The sequence below is a fragment of the Rutidosis leptorrhynchoides genome, chromosome 6 (assembly GCF_046630445.1).
Source record: "Rutidosis leptorrhynchoides isolate AG116_Rl617_1_P2 chromosome 6, CSIRO_AGI_Rlap_v1, whole genome shotgun sequence".
NCBI lineage: Eukaryota > Viridiplantae > Streptophyta > Magnoliopsida > Asterales > Asteraceae > Rutidosis > Rutidosis leptorrhynchoides.
The window spans coordinates 111,486,609-111,504,472 of record NC_092338.1 but is presented as its reverse complement, the minus strand read 5'-3'; the positions used below and the strand labels follow the sequence as shown (position 1 = coordinate 111,504,472).

Genomic DNA, 17,864 nt, shown 5'->3' with positions numbered 1-17,864 from the left:
AAAAACGTTACTGTTAACAACAAGATCCATTAGTAAAATCCTTTACGTTACTGTTAACAACAAGATCCATTAGTAAAATCTTTTTTGACCTTGTACTTTATGTCATGTGATAGGGAGAGGTCATGAGTTCGATCATTACGAATAACATGATTTTTCTTTAAAACAATTGAACATCAATAATGGTGGTATATATTGACCCAATAGGGTGGTTTTACCGGATTCGTTCACGGACCTCTACCCTGGAACACTGCCCGAATGGATGTGTTCTCGGGTACCGTCGATCGGGTTTGGGTTTTCGCTCAAACGCGTGTGATACGTGCAAATGATGAGGGTCATTGAAATAAATGATCTACTAATGCCAAAAAAAAAAAAAAAAAAAAAAAATATCCTTTTTATCCTTTCTTTTCTTTTTTAAAATTAAAGAAAAGGAAATTTTAATTCCCGTACATATTTTGGAAATTATATACACGTCAATGCAAACCTGCATCTATATAGAGTTCCCAATTGTCTTTTAATTTGTTTCCGTTATTCATTTCATAATAATCATAAAAAAATAAGGTGCAAAGGATGAACAATTTCTTGGAATCGGTCAGTTCCTTCTTCTCCGGCGGAGATCAGCTCCCATGGTGCTCTCGTGAGATCCTTGCGGTACTCACTCATTTGCTTTCCTACCATTACTTCATTTATTTATTGATTTCATTTTCTCTGCCACCGTGCCTGTTAATTTCTATTAATTGCCTCGTATATACATACATATACATATACATATATCTTTATTATATTAGGTTGTACGGTATCCCTAACATTGTTTACACGTTACAATGATCTAAATATTGGAGTAAATTTCATTTTTTCAAATGCTCTAATCTTATTAGCTTTGATTAGTATGCCTACATGTGATTGCGTGTGTTTAGGGCTCACGTGTATGTTCACATTTGTTAATGGATGCTAATTGAATGACATCATGCTAGTTAGGGTTTAAACAATGTGAATATGTTCTGATATTAACGTTTCCTATCTAGTCATAAAAATATCTGTGTTGAAGTAGTATCAAATAGCTACATCTGAGGTTAAGTTTATCGAAGTTATGTTAGCATTTAAGCACAAATTAATGATTTTGGAAGATGTTTTTAAGCTATATTTTTTTAATGGTTAAGCACTTGAAGTCTTCATGAACAAGTTGTGTCATTTTATTCTTCAGCAGGAATGTATGCTGCTTGGTTAAAGAGGTTTTGAATATATTAAAATTGTTAGGAAGAGGGGATCGCCTGGACGTTGGGAGATATATAAATTTGAGAGAAAAACAACTCTATTACTCACAAGAATAGATTTACAGAGTATTACAAAACTCTTACAAAAAAACTCTCAAACTCACACACACTCTCTAGGTTGTGATTACACTTCTCTGAGTGATTTAGGATGATTTACAATTGAGGTTTGCACCTCTATTTATAGTAAAAATTCTATGGCGGTGGAATGGTGTGAACAGAGAAGGTTGGCGGCCGTCATCGTCATCAACTTTGCTACTTCCATATGAGTTGTCAAGGTTGCCTACTTTGAATATCTAGAAGGTGGGCTTCTAGATTGTAGGCTGGAAATCTTCAATTCTCCCCCTCCAGCCGAATCCACGAACATTCCAGTTATGTCTCTGCATAACTCCAACTTCTCTCGAGTCACCACCTTTGTTAACATATCCGCAGGATTCTCCTTTGTATGGATCTTCACTAGTCTCAACAGTTGTCGATCAATTACCTCGCGTATCCAATGATAGCGAATATCAATATGTTTTGTACGAGAATGGTACATGGAGTTCTTGCTCAAATCTATAGCACTTTGACTGTCACAATATACCTTGTACTCCTTTTGCTTGATTCCAAATTCTTGAAGATAACGCTTTAACCACAACATTTCTTTTCCAGCTTCTGCGACAGCAATATACTCTGCTTCAGTTGTGGATAATGCAACACACCTCTGTAGTCTTGACTGCCATGAAACAGCTCCCCCTGCAAAAGTGTAAATGAATCCTGAAGTAGATTTCCTACTATCAGGATCTCCGGCCATATCCGCATCTGTATAGCCTTCCAAGATTGGATCAGCTCCCCCGTAACAAAGACATAGATTCTTTGTACCTTTAAGATATCTGAGAATCCATTTTACCGCCTCTCAATGCTCTTTCCCGGGGTTCGAGAGAAAACGACTCACCGTTCCCACTGCATGAGCAATATCGGGCCTTGTACACACCATCGCATACATCAAACTTCCAACTGCTGAAGAATATGGTACTGACGACATCTCCCCGATCTCTTCCTTGGATGAGGGACAAGAACTCTTGCTTAACTTGAAATGGTTAGCTAATGGAATGCTAACAGGTTTGGCATTGTTCATATTGAAACGTGAAAGCACTCGTTCAATATACTTCTCCTGAGATAGCCATAACCTTTTATTCTTCCTGTCTCGGGTTATCTGCATTCCCAAAATCTGTTGAGCCTGTCCTAAGTCTTTCATGTCAAAAGACTTAGAGAGTTCCTTCTTCAGCTGGTTGATCTTCGTTGCGTATTTCCCTACGATCAAAATATCGTCTACATAAAGTAGAAGAGCAACGAAATCTCCTTCAGAAAACTTCTGAATGTAGACACACTCATCTGCTGCAGTTTTCTTGTACCCGTGACTCACCATGCACGAGTCAAACTTCTTGTACCACTGCCTAGGTGCCTGCTTTAAACCGTACAAACTTTTCTTCAGCTTGCATACGAGGTTATCTCCTGAAACCTCAAAACCTTCTGGCTGCTCCATGTAAATTTCTTCATGTAAATCTCCATGAAGAAAAGCTGTCTTTACATCCATCTGTTCAAGCTCCAAGTTCATACTTGCGACCAATCCAAGTATGACTCTAATTGAAGTCATCTTGACTACTGGTGAAAATATCTCGTCAAAATCAATCCCTTTCTTCTGTTGGAATCCTTTGACTACAAGTCGTGCTTTGTATTTCACCACTTTTCCACTACCATCCTTTTTCAGCTTGAACACCCATTTATTTTTCAGTGCCTTCTTCCCGCGTGGAAGTTCTACAATCTCATAAGTTTGATTTTTCTGCAGAGAATCCATCTCATCCTGCATTGCGAGCAACCATTTTTCTTTATCCTTATGAGTTACTGCTTCATGAAAACTCTCCGGTTCTCCATCTTTAGTAAGTAGAAGGTACTCGGATTCTGGATATCTACTCGATGGAATCCGACCTCGTTCAGATCTACGAACTTCTGGAACATTCTGAGGAGATCCACCATCATCTTGACCTTGTGATGGTGCTGGAACGTCTGGCAGATGGGGTTGTGGCTCCCCCTACTCAGCACCGTCATTTTCCTCATTATCTTCTACTTCTGTCATTTCTTCTTGCACTGAAAATTCATTTCTCATGAATGATTCCGTTGTTGCCTCTGGCACCTGAGCAGCAACATTTGACTTCTGAGATATTGTGGGCTTTTCAATATCTTCTATTGTCTGGCTTTCATGGAACACCACGTCCCTACTTCTGATCACCTTTTTCTCCTTTGGATCCCATAATCTGTATCCAAATTCTTCATCTCCATAGCCTATGAATATGCATGGAGTGGTCCTTGCATCCAGCTTCTGCCTGAGCTCCTTGGATACATGTGCGTACGCCAAACATCCAAATACTCTTAAGTGAGAGTATGATGGATCCTTTCCAGACCAAAGTTTCTCCGGAACTTCAAAATTCAGTGGTACTGATGGAGATTGGTTGATCAAATAACAAGCGGCTCTGACTGCTTCTCTCCAGAATGGCTTTGGCAGCTTAGCCATACTGAGCATGCTCCGAACACGTTCCATGATTGTTCGGTTCATTCTTTCTGCTATACCATTATGTTGAGGGGTACGTGGGACCGTCTTCTCATGTCGGATGCCATATGATCTGCAATAGGCATCGAACTGCCTGGAAGAGTATTCACCGCCGTTGTCGGATCGAAGACACTTTAACTTCTTTCCTGTCTCACGTTCTACCATGACATGGAACTGTTTGAAGTAATCGAACACCTGGTCCTTCGTCCGTAAGAAATATACCCACACCTTTCGAGAAGTATCATCGATAAACGTCAGAAAGTATCGATTGCCGCCAATTGATTCAACCTCCAAGGGACCGCAAACATCAGAGTGTACCAGACTGAGTAACTCTGATTTTTTCGTTGAAGAGGAATTAAACGAGACTCTATGCTGCTTACCAAACAGACAATGATTGCAAGGATCTAGTGCAGCATCCTTGTCTACATTGATAAGCTCCTTCTTTATTAGGGTAGACAACCCTTTCTCACTCATGTGACCGAGTCTCTGGTGCCATAAATTTTGTGAAGCCTCCTTTTCTGCAACATTAATACTGTCTGTGCAGATCTTCACATGAGTCTTGTACAGTGTGCCACAAATGTGTCCTCGAGCGACTATCATAGCGCCTCTTGACAATTTCCATGTGCCTTTACTGAAATGACTATCATAGCCCTGTTTGTCGAGAGCTATCCTAGAAAGTAAATTCAGCCGAAGATCTGGCACATGGCGGACATCCTTCAAAGTGATTGTGCTCCCGGAACTTGTCTTTATCCTGACATTTCCAATTCCGACAATCTCAGCGGAACTGGAATTTCACATCTTCACAACTCCAAAGTCACCAGCTTTGTATGTTGTGAAGTATTCCTTGTATGGAGTCACGTGGTAGGAAGCTGCAGTATCTACCACCCATTCTGTTTCTTCTCGTGAGACGTGAAGGCATGTCTCATCATGGGTTGAACAATAAGCTACATCACCAGAGATAGTCACTAATGTTTCTCCACCCTTATTCTTCGGCTGTGAACTGCTTTGACCTTGTTCCTCTTTCAATCTATAGCAGTTCTTCTTCATATGTCCCTCTAATCCACAATGATGGCATTTATATGTTGGTTTTCTGCCATCAGCTGACCTGCCCCTGCTCTTGCTTCTGCCTCTACATTTATTTTTGCTACTCATTCGCTGTCTCCCCCGATTCTCTGTGACAAAGGCATGGGTCTGATCTGTGCCCATGTCCTTTCTCCTTGCCTCTTCACTGAATAGGGCATCCTTGACCATTGACATGGTAAGTTTGCCATTCGGGGCTGAGTTGTTGAGTGTTACTACCAGCGTTTCCCAACTATCGGGAAGGGAACTAAGTAGCAGTAGCGCCTGAACTTCATCGCCAAGCGGCATCTCTACAGAAGATAACTGGTTGACCAAGCTCTGGAACTCACTGGTATGCTCGGCAACTGAAGTTCCACTTTTGAGCTTCATGTTGACTAAACGCCTCATCAGCAGGGCTTTATTCCGAGCAGTCTTGGCATGATACATGTCCTCCAACTTTTTCCAGAGGACATATGCGTCTGTCTCTTGTGCAACATGGTGGAAGACACTATGATCAATCCATTGACGGATCTGACCAATAGTTTTTCGGTTTGATTTCTTCCACTCTTTCTCTTTGGCAGAATCAGGGTTTATACCCTTCAATTCAATAGGATCGAACAAATCCTTTCAGCTGAGGAGATCTTCCATCCGAGGTTTCCATAGCGTGTAGTTTGTGGCTGTGAGCATAATCATAGCTCCGGAAGATGATGTTGACTCTTCTGTGGACATTATCACCTTACAAATAATTTTTTTAACACAAACGGGGTTGAATTGTAGAAAACAGAGATCACCGTTACGTCCGGAACGGTTGAAAATGGTGGAATAGACACTTCGCGGCTTAAATTCCACTTACGGGGCAAAATTATAATTTTTATAAACTTCAGGGACCAAAAATGAAATTCTGAAAATTTCAAGGACCAAATTGTAAAATTTCAGAATTGCTACAGTACTGCTACAGTGACTTGCTACAGTACCGCAAGCTGCTACATTGAATTGCTACAGTGATCGTCTTCTCCAGCGAAAATTCAGGCACCGGTCGTCTTCTCCGGCGAGATTCCGGCGAGTTGACCAAACTTTGACCGCGTTTTCTGGGCTTGTTATAACTCCGTTTAAGTCGCCGTTTTTTGCGTTGGACTCGGTTCGACGAGACGAATCCAATGGTACACTAAAAATTGAATTTTGAGAAAACTTCAGAAGACCCAAAAACTCAAACAACGTCTCTAACCAAGCTCTTGATATCACTTGTTAGGAAGAGGGGATCGCCTGGACGTTGGAAGATATAAATTTGAGAGAAAAACAACTCTATTACTCACAAGAATAGATTTACAGAGTATTACAAAACTCTTATAAAAAAACTCCCAAACTCACACACACTCTCTAGGTTGTGATTACACTTCTCTGAGTGATTTAGGATGATTTACAACTGAGGTTTGCACCTCTATTTATAGTAAAAATTCTATGGCGGTGGAATGGTGTGAACAGAGAAGGTTGGCGGCCGTCATCGTCATCAACTTTGCTACTTCCATATGAGTTGTCAAGGTTGCCTACTTTGAATATCTAGAAGGTGGGCTTCTAGATTGTAGGCTGGAAATCTTCAAAAATGGCTATTTATATATGTTATTACTTATTATGTATGCCATTCGGTGAATTTTTCGTATTATGGTTGTTTATTTATATATTAAAATAAAAGTTGTACGATATCTTCCAACCTTGAAATAAAACATACATTTACACGCATCTTAATTCCTTATGTGTTATGTCACTCGTCTTTATCCCTTTACCTTAGGGAATTTTTAAGCATTATGTAAAAAATTTAAGTTGATATGTAAATGCGGCTTTTCTAAGTACTTGGTAGCTATTATATTAAAGTATTTGTTATCGATTAATGTAATATTGTTATCTTCTTGTAAAGTGACATTTGAAATTGCAAGAAAACTGACACTAAAAGATGCATTTGATTATTGTTTTGTGCTATCTGTATCAACTATCAAGTCAATGTCACTTTTATAATATATTAGGGTTGTGAGAAAGAAGTTGCTGAGGCTTCAAATGATGCCTCAGATGAGGCAAAGAGCGAGAGCATCATGCGCTTATCTTGGGCATTGGTTCATTCTAGGCAACCAGACGATGTGCAACGGGGAATAGCTATGCTTGAAGGTAATATAGATATAGATTGGTGTATATAGTAATGTTGTAACTTCACTTTTCATTGTACTTGCATTCTTTTATATTCTCCTAGTCTGAGATTGATTCAACTTTGACCTCCTTTATGTGGCTGGCAATTGCAATTTGACCCTTTTCAATACTACATGATCAAGCCTATATACTTTGACATTATATATCTCACATTGTTCTAGAATACAATACTGTTTGAGATACAGTCTCTCTGCTTACTGCTACATTCAGAGTGTACAGATCACCTTTTCTAATCATTTAAGTTTTTATTTACTGAATACATGAAAATGGTTTAGCAAAAAAAAAAAGCTATCCCTGAAGAGATGGAATAAAAAGCAACCAATTGATATCAACTTCTATAACTTTAATGACTTTCATTGATGTGTCTATGTGGCAGTATCAATTAGTGATAATGATCTTATAAACGTATACATTGGAAAAATGATTACATTAAAATGATGATCATTGTTTAGAAAAATCCTCAAAAGCATATCAAGCATTTGACAATCTAACACCAGCTATTTAAAAAATAATAAATATGTTTCTCTTAATTTACAATACACATCCGATTTCGAATTTTTTTTCGTACTTAATGATAAAATGACAAATGAACAATAATATGTGGAGATCTGCAATGCGATTTTATTGACCATAACTTTTGAGACCTTGAATTTACTTGATTTAACATCTTGTATCGAGTCCGTGCTACATGTTTAATTTGTGTACCTGTTGATATATAAACAGTGTTCTCAATCAAGATTCTTGTTCATTTTAAGTTTCTCAGTCCATCAAGCAGATCTTGCATTTTTTAAATAGAAGTTTGAGCATCCGCATTGGATATAAATCTTAACATGTAAATTCAATTCTAAAGACTAACTAAAAATTGTGCGCGCAGCTTCATTAGTGAACACCAACAGCCCATTGCAAAAAAGAGAGAAACTTTATCTACTGGCTGTTGGATACTACCGCAGCGGTGACTTCTCAAAGAGTAGGATGCTTCTGGAACAATGTTTACAGGTTTCTTCTTTATCATGTTTTTATATCATGGTGTCTTACTACCTTTTTATATTCTTTTGTTCTCTCATTTACTTAGTTTTTAGTCGCAATGTTTTCATTATTCTTAGGAAGTCATTTCATCTTTTCTATCTGATATCACTAAGATAAATCTTCATATGTTTCAATGAAACTGATTATGTTGTAGATCAATCACAGAGAATTTTTGCACACTGAAACTGTCTTTTCATTTTTATTAGAAAAAACTGATTTGTAACTGACTGAAACCTGGGCTAGACGTAAGATGACCTTTTTGCCCTTAGGTTTATATTTGTGATTATATGTGTATATATTTTTATTAAGTGTTTAGAGTTATCTAATGGTTTGGTTAAGACCAGTTTGTGACAAGGGTCACAGAACAGAACAAGTTTGTTCATTTAATTTGTAAGGTGAGTTGACACACACACGTACATTCTCAGTCGAAAAGAAAAGGTGAATTTGTTGCTCTTTCTGTTTGAATTTTATAATTATAAATAACTCTTTTAGTTATCGACACAAACAATGAGGTTTCATCAACTTCAGCATTCTAACTCGTACAGAATGAAATGTTATTTTTTTATCACTACGTTTGTCACTAGGACAGTTTAGCATGATACTTTTTCAACTTACCACGAATGAAATGTTTTACTATTGTTGTACCGAAAAAGAAATTGCTTACCTGTCATTGTACCTTGTATATTGCCGCCATATTGTTTGTGGGTAGTTCTATCTTGTTTCTAATAATGATAATAGAAGGGAAAGTGATAAGTTATGTATCTCGTTGATCATGTAACTATTAAAAACTTATAAATCAGAGTTTTAAGGTGAAACAAAAATATTTGCTGATATTTTGTGGCCCATGATACATCATAGAAGCATTTAACTTGCATCCACTATAGGATGTCCTGTTCAGAACCAAACCTAAGTAACTCATACGCTAGACCAAATTAATGAAATCGCTCTTCAAAATACGGTCGGTCTCAAAGCTTCATCACCTAACGTTTGGCCTGATGATCTAAGTTGATTGGTTAGATCGGTAGGTTTACAAACCTGATTTTCTACTTGTGAAATGATCCGATTAAACTTGAAATATATACCTCTTGTATTTATTTATTTTAGTGGTTTACATTATTATCCTGCTTTTTTTGGCACCATTTGGCTGTGCACTGTATTTAGTGAATATGGATGGTGATAATGGTTATCGACACAGTGATGATAATGGCATACAAGATGAAGTTAAAATATTCCTCTAAATAATATGAAGATGATGTATTTATTACTTATTATCATTTAGACCCCGTTTACTTTATCTTCACATTTATTTCGTATATGCTCATGTCCTTTGTGCTTGTGGATTTCAATTTTTCTTAAAACATTTTAGAATACCAACTACAAGAATTTTTGTGACTAATTAATTAGTGCAATTGTAGATTATGCCAGATTGGAGGCAAGCTTTGTCACTCAAGAAAGCGATTGAAGAACGCGTAACTAAAGGTATTATTCTGCTTCTTACGAACATCAGTTTCATGAAGTCAACATTTTTTTATTATGAACATTCATCATTTTATGATGCAGATGGTGTGATTGGAATTGGCATTACTGCTACTGCTGTTGGACTTATAGCTGGTGGGATTGCTGCTGCATTGATCCGAAAGAATTAAATGACAGTCGTGACTACATCAACAATAACATCACCCCTTTTAAGGACTTGTGTGGTGACATCCTTTATAGTTATGCAGTCCCTTAGTTTTAACCCAGCCCCTGTTTAACAAAGCATAGACCATTTTCAGTTTTCATGGATTTGATTAGTTTTTGTTGCATGATAGAATGTTTTATTACCATGTTTTACAATAATGCAGTACATATTATTCCTTATGGAGAGGTTCAGATTTTATCATTTCAGCTTTAGAATACGCGTATTCGTATCTGAACTAGACATTGTGAATTTGTGATGTCACTGATTTTGGACACGAATGTATTCTTATACTAGAATGTTGACTTCTAAAGTCAACCTTCTGATAGAAATAATTGGTTTAGGTTATTGGTGGTGTTATTTGAGTTCAACTTAGATATCTGAATTCTTACATTGTGGGAAAACGATACAAGTTGAATAGTGTTTGAGGTCCTGATATCCTCATACGAGGCTTCATGTTCAAACCTTGTTATAAACATATCTTTTGGTGGTCGGTAAAAGGTAAGATTCGGTCACAGAATAACACGATTAGGCCATGTACACCGAGTAAAAATACCCTCCCTTACCAAATATTATGAACGGTGAAAACTTTACGTTAAATTCAAGTAGAATAGTGTGTGCTAACTTGTGTGCACATATTTCTATTTATGTCCTATTACAACAAAAAGGGCTTTATGTTCTGATTGCAAACATCAATTCAACCCAGGTATCTTGTTTTCATCAAATTATCACAAACAAGATCAAGACTTCAAAAACAAAGCCCCTGAAGAGAGGAAGTTTAAATATATTATCTTACAAAAAAATATTGTTTTACATAAGTGTAAATTCATGACAGCAACTACATACACAATACGATTAACCATCTAAAACGTAATATAAGCGTTTCCTATACATCATCTGAGGTAGCAAGCGCTGATTGCAATACATCTTCAAGATACTTCTCAGCGGCATTATATTGTCTTTTCTTGTCCTCAATTGCAAGTGCAGCCAGAGCTTTGTCCTGCAACCAAAGTTGCTCAAATTTCAAACACAGCTATTACCTTCACCTTAAAATCCATCTTATTAATCAGTTAACGCCATTCAACGGGCCAAAATCAAATTTAGTTGGTCAAAGTCGGTTAAAATCCGTCAAAGTTGGTCAGCATGTTAATGTTTAGTTTGTTTGTGTTTATAGTCTTCTTCATGTTTACATATAATTTTGAAATTTATTTAGACGTATGCAAAGTCCAATCCTATCAATCCCAAATTACCGACTAATCCCTACAAAGTTCCGGCCAATTATCAAAAAAGAGAACTTTCACACCTAAGATTTATTATTCTAGTCACTATCAGTTTTTCTTTTTCTTTTTAACCTCTCCCATGAAAAGAGCCAATTTATGCTTACTATTCACTCAACCAGTAGGTATTAAAGCTGGCAAATTGGGCAGATGATGGGAGCTAGATAACTAAAATTACATTTGTACCCATATCTATCATTCTAAAAACTAACAAAGTTATTGCAAATCAGCTTATAATTAAACCTTCAACCTTCAGAATATTATAGAGAAATTTACAATCAAATCAAACTATATTTTTAACCAAAGAAATCCACATATATCATCTATATAATCGATTTATATTTTAAAAAGATACAATATATCTATTTATAGAACAAATGGAGTAACAGCAAGAAGATGACTTACAGGGGGAAGGTCCTGATAGCTTCTCAAAGTATCAAGAATAGGCTTTGTCTTCTTCTCTAAATCTTTCCTATGCTCTGCCATTTCCACCAACATTCCATGACTGATCTCCGGAGAGTAGCCCACGCGATTAAGCATTGCCTGTTACAAAGTAGTGTGGTCTATTAATTATTTTTATTTGTCAGTAAAAAAATAGTTTACTGATACGAACCAAGTGCTCGCATCGTGATACAACTAACAAAAAATAAATAAGATAGATAATCGATATTCGAGAGATGGATCAACTCTCCCACGGTTACTTCGAGAAGTAAACTAACATTCGAAGATATTCAATCATCACTTGATATTCGACATGATGTAATTACAATAATAAAGCCCTACATGAAGATAATTCTAACTTTCTCCCTAAGTTATCCTTAATATACAAAGATTCTAATGATATTTTTCTAATATTAATAAAACCTATATAACATAATATCCATAATGAATAATAAAACCTAATACAAAGTATTATATATTATAAATCGTTCAAAAAGGGAGTGTGACCAGAAGGTACCAAGCCTCGCGCTCGGGGGGCTTGAGTAATAAACTTAACATATTTCCTAACAATAATCTAATATGTATTATAAACATGTTCCGATTTGATAAAGGCAATGGGTTCACAGGATCAAACATGTGAGAATTGTACATGATCATGTGAAAATCATAATGTTCACAGGATCATAATGTCCACTTTTCGTGTATGCAAACGATTCAAAACATGCATTTAAACAAGGGCAAATTACAAAAAAAGGTAACATATTTTACCAATTTTCCTATTTTAGGTAATCTATTTAATTTTGCCACTAAAAAAGGAGTCAGTTTTCCAAAGTTAATCAAAAAGAGGAGTCTTGTTAACTTTCTCCGTTAAACGCTAACGTGGCAGTCCACGTCATCTATTTTTTCCACGTCATGTATTATCTGTATTTTATCATAATCATAAGTTCATAACCATAAGCTTAATAATATACGGAGAGAAAAATATCATCGATGGTTTCATAACATCATCATCATCGTCACTTGTTTCATAACCATCATCATAGAAATAAATTCACCAAAATACTTTTATTACAAACAACAAATTTGATGTAAGTTACAAGCAAACGATTGATTATCCATCTTCATTATCATCGATTCGTATTCTGGCGATTGATTGAACCGACGACATCATCGATTCATCAGATCTAAAGCGGATTGGACGAAGCTGTTCCGCTCTGAAGCCGGAATCTTCAGATCTGGTTTCGCTGGAAAAAACGATTTCCGGAAGTCACCAACCATCTACGATTCAGATATGTTCGTTAATTCAGATCTAGTGTCATGCCTTTAAAATTGATTTGATGGTGGTGTTTTCATCTTTACGCCGGAGCAGATTCTGGTGACTGGTGTTCAAACTTACAGACTTCCAATCATCACTCTTACTTCTTCTTTCCATCTTCATTATAAGAAGGGTTTTGCTACTGATAATGATTAATCTTTAATATATAGGCGATTTCATATGTTCTAATCTGATATATTTATTCAAACCTTTTATACGGAGTATTATTTTGCTTTCAACATACCAACACGTTTGACTTTTGCTGGTCAATTAAGAAAATTAAACTGAAAACTGATGACGTGGAATGCAGCTCTCGTACAGGTAAGAAATGAAGTGGCAAAAAATAGATGACGTGGACATAGTTTAAAAAAACGTATGCCTCAATCGCCTCGAGGCGCGACTCTATGCGATTTTCAATTTTTCCGTTCTGGAACGTCCGCCTCAAAGAGCAATAAAAAACGTACGCCTCAAAAGTAGAGGCGGTTAGCTTTTGCTGCGCCTCACATGTTAGTAAAAAACGTACGCCTCAATGAAAATTGGAGGGAAAATTGGTGTGGCGGCAAAAATCATCGATTGGCGGCTTATTTATGTTTTATTAAAGTGCTTTTTTATGTTTTATTAAAATTGGAGGGAAAATTGGTGTGGAGGGAAACTAGGGCGGCAGCTTTTATGTTTTAGTAAAGTGCTTTTGGCCTCCAAAACTCATCTGTTGGCCTCCAGAAGACAGAACTCATCGATTGATGAAAATAGATGTATACGTGTCCTTGCCATCAGCCACATGCTTTTCAAATGTGTTATCCTTCCTTTCCTTTTTCTCATTATTTAAAGTATATATATAAATAAATAAATACGTCGTACTTAAATAACACAATATTCATTAGGATTTAGGAAGTTGGTAGTTCAACTTAATTTGATTGATGAGGATGATGACGAAGTGAATTTGAATGTGGAAGATCATGATGACTCGGATGATGATGATGATTATCCTTATGTTATTTGAGCTTGATTATAATCTTTGTTTTGTGTTTTTTATGAGTATTTATTGATGTAATGAACTTATATTTTGAAACGATTGAAACTTGTAATGAACTTATAATTTTCTATGTATTTTTTTAACTCCGCCTCGAACGTACGCCTCGGTTCGCCTCGAGGCATACGCCTCGCCTCACAAAGGGAAAACGCCTCAAGGCGCGTTTCCGTTTTTTTAAACCTTGGACGTGGACTGCCACGTTGGCGTTTAACGGAGAAAGTTAACAAGACACCTCTTTTTGATTAACTTTGGAAAACTGACTCCCTTTTTTGTGTCAAAATAAAATAGATTACCCAAAATAGGAAAATGGGTAAAATATGTTGCCTTTTTTTGTAATTTGCCCTTTAAACAAATAAAAACTTAGGACAGCATTACCAAGATGAGTCAATGAAACAAATCCTTTTACAACTGAGTGGAAGAATATTTTCCTTTATTAAGAAAAAAACATACGCATCTAAATGCATGCATGTGCACGTAGAGAAACGAAGAATATGATGATCAAGAAGCGTGAATAGCGTTAAAACAAAAATAAACAGAATATGAAATTGGGCCGATGGACCGGAATGGAATTATATGAACAGTAAAGGTAAGCATCTAACAAAAGGCTGCAATATACCTAACATAATTAACAAAGAAGGATTAGTATTATAATGGCAATGTATTTTTCTCTTTTCCTTTTAATCTGAAGAATGTTCCAAATTCCAAAAATTAAGCGATTGTTTGAAAATGGTACGATGTTGATTTTACTTCAGGAGTATTATTAGTTATTATATCTAAGTAATCTATCTCTTCAAAAAGAGAATTAGGCTTATTTAGTAACTATCTCGTCTGGCAAGCTACATATGTTCCTTCCAGAATGAATACACTTTGTAAACCATGCATAGATTATGCAATATCATATTGAGTCTGTATCTCTGTTCCCAGCATACTAAGAAAAAAAAACAATATAGACGGTTTCTTACAAAGCAAAACAACTGAAAGTTTACCTTGTAATTGGAGTACTGTTGAAGATACTGTCTCTCTTTCGAAATCATGATTGACAAGTTTGTTTTCCAGCTGTCCATTTGTGACTCACAAGGAGCTACATCATCTTCCAATTGTGACAGTGTTCTATCAAAACAGTGTTGATTAGAGCTCAAATGATAACAATATGTTTCCAATACTGTTTTCTTTATATATTCTACAATACTTTTATTCAATAGATAAGTAATTAACATACTATCATTATATAATAACCTTAACATTTAAGGGGTGTTTTGAATTGGATGTGATTTCAAAGAGAGATTGCCACAAGTTGAATTTGCTCCAACAAGTTTTGAGTGGTTTGCAAAAACCGATTCAGATTCTATATCTTTATGATACGGATAAAAAATATATGTGAATTGGATAAACAATTTTTAATAACTAACATTCGGATCCCGATAGTGAAGTTGATATTTACCTTTTTAAATAAGTCAATCTTGCTATGGCCTTCCGAGTGTAATCGAGAAGAATCTTAGATTCCTTCTGCACTTTAGCCCTCTTATCCTCTACTCCCGTCTTTCGTAGCGAAACATCCCCCATAGCCACAAGAAAACTACATACATCTCTCAAGATAAAGACTCCAATAATCAAATGTACATAAGCATAAATATGAACAAACAAAAAATAACAAGCACATATCACTCACCTACTCAGCTCAGTGTCCCTAATATTCAACAAATTCGCCACGTTAGCCAAAACTTGTGATGACGAAACAACATTCGCCGGCAAACCTTCTTGTGCTAACCCCACATTCTCTAATATCTCTCTAATCCTTGCAGCTACACAAGAATTCAGAAGAAAAAGAAAAATGATTCATGATATCTCAAAAACTAAATTTACATGCCAAAAATATCCTAGGAAGGAAAGAGAAACGTGCATTAACGTTAGGTTTGACTGTGGAGCTCATTTTGTTACCACTTCACTTGATTTTGTAATAAACATTAGGATTTTTATAATGGCAGCCCTTAGAGTCGTTAAGGAGCATTAATGTGTTGTACAAAACGGTTAACTTTGATTTTTACATGGCGGATAGTGTAAGTACGAGTGTCTTTTGCACCTTAACGACTAAGGGTTGTCATTACAAAAATCCTAAACTTTGTAAGGGAGTTTTTTTCGGGGGTGAGGACAGTGGACAGAAAAAGCTTTGTAGGCTGTGTAACAACTTCTTTCTATCACCAGCATTATCAACTTCTAGTATTTCCTTTATAAACTGTAATGTAGCAATTATTGTTTTCTTTGTGAAGTTCAAACATAAAAAATAAGAATGAGATTGTACTTTCACAGTTTTCTCACATAGAAACTCAGATAGACATTATTTATCAATCACATACTTATAAACAATAATCACATCCATCTAACTTTAATCACTTTATTTCAAAAATATCAATGGCAGCCCAATATTGTTGTTCTTCAAAGGATCCTTCTTGCCTAACTTATGTTACAAACAGTAAACGAATGAGGTTTTCCCGGTTCAGGTTACCGGTTGGACGAGTATATTTATTCTTAAGAGTTGTCCCAACGGTTTACGCCCTGCTCAAGCCCTGGATAGCCCTCATGAGGGCACCGATGGCACCTATTAGCCCTAGATTAGCCCTCACCCCTCGCCCTGCAATCTGCCATTTTTCCACACATTTGAGGACAGAGTGTATGTTGATAATTACTTGAACTATTAGCTTTGATGCATGTAACTTCTTTAATTAAATAATATAGTGGGCCCAAAATTTATTTGATGAAATATGTTATGGTTTGAAGTGTTTAGTCCTGGGTTAGTCTTGGTGAGGAAGTGCTGACGTGGCTTCGATGTGGCGGCTAGTCCAGGTGAGGAAGCTTGTCATGGTTGGGACCCTCTTATATACGCAGACTTATCGGGTTATCCCGTAACCTTTTCCAACCCTTTCCGGGTCCACACTAACATGTGATGCCAGTGATGTTTTAGTATGAGACCTCTGGTGAAAATATTTGAATCCTAAATTATGTTACAGAAATATCTAAATCTAAATCTAAATGATAGGAAGTGACCTACTTATCAAAATTAAATCTTTGACCTAAAAGCACAAGCATTAAGTAGATTAACAAATAATGTAGAGCATAAATCACAGAAACAGATGTAAAAATGCGATAAAGTAACAACCTTGAGAGCGATATTCGGAGGCTTTTAGTCGAAAATCATTGGCAATGATAGAAGCAGCTTGTGTTTTGGCTTGAGAAATTGTGGCTAAATTATGTAAATGAGAGACGTTGCGAGGTGTGTATTCAAAATCAGGAACATGATCTTTACCAGCAGCATCGAATTGAGAAGACAACCATGATTTAACTTCACCAATTCGGTTTGTATCGAAAGATCCACTACTGCTTGATTTTGATAATAATGATGATTCGTTTGGTGATAGATCAGGTGTGGCGCTCATTTCCGGTAGATTGGATTAGAAAATACTCCGTATAATTTAGGTTTGGTGATTTTGATTTGAATTTAAATTGATAAATTATTTATCGTATGATAGGTAACTGGGAGGGATTCCATTTTAGGCCGGCCAAAAGACACTCATAAATATTATAAGAAAGAAGGAGTCTAGCTTCGCGCCGGGGCTTCGTTTTAAATACGAGTTAAAAAAAAAGTCTTAGATCTATTTTGTAAAAAAGAATCTTTTTCGACATCTAACATTGAAGGGTTGTTCCTTTTGTGAAGTTGCTTCTTTTAGCATTTTTTTTTAAAGTTAGTTGATCTATCTTGTAAAAAAGACTGTTTTTCGACATCTTTTGGTAGCATTGAAGGGTTGTTTCTTTTATGAAAGTTGCCTCTTTTATCGTTGAGGAAAAAAAAGGTAGTTGATTTTTTTGTAAAAAAGAATTTTTTTCGACATCTTTTGGTAACATTGAAGGGTTGGTTCTTTTACGAAAGTTGCTTCTTTTATCGTTGGAGACCAAAAAAAAAGAAATGACGAAAATACTCCTGGTTACTATTGA

The 17,864-nt window shown here is 36.2% G+C and overlaps 2 protein-coding genes across 2 annotated transcripts; one reads left to right on the top strand and one right to left on the bottom strand.

Annotated features, from left to right (window-relative positions):
- Positions 1–492: 492 nt before the first annotated feature.
- Positions 493–9,782, top strand: LOC139855882 (mitochondrial fission 1 protein A-like). Its single transcript, XM_071845123.1, has 5 exons — positions 493–648; positions 6,933–7,071; positions 7,985–8,106; positions 9,552–9,615; positions 9,697–9,782. The coding sequence occupies exons 1-5, from the start codon at positions 568–570 to the stop codon at positions 9,780–9,782; spliced, it is 492 nt and encodes a 163-aa protein (XP_071701224.1). The 5' UTR covers positions 493–567.
- A 912-nt stretch (positions 9,783–10,694) lies between these two features.
- On the bottom strand, positions 10,695–17,370 carry LOC139855810 (AUGMIN subunit 1-like). Its single transcript, XM_071845053.1, has 6 exons — positions 17,032–17,370; positions 15,547–15,679; positions 15,319–15,453; positions 14,864–14,987; positions 11,497–11,634; positions 10,695–10,814 (listed from the first exon to the last, which is right to left on the bottom strand). The coding sequence occupies exons 1-6, from the start codon at positions 17,306–17,308 to the stop codon at positions 10,701–10,703; spliced, it is 921 nt and encodes a 306-aa protein (XP_071701154.1). The 5' UTR covers positions 17,309–17,370; the 3' UTR covers positions 10,695–10,700.
- Between the last annotated feature and the right edge of the window lie 494 nt (positions 17,371–17,864).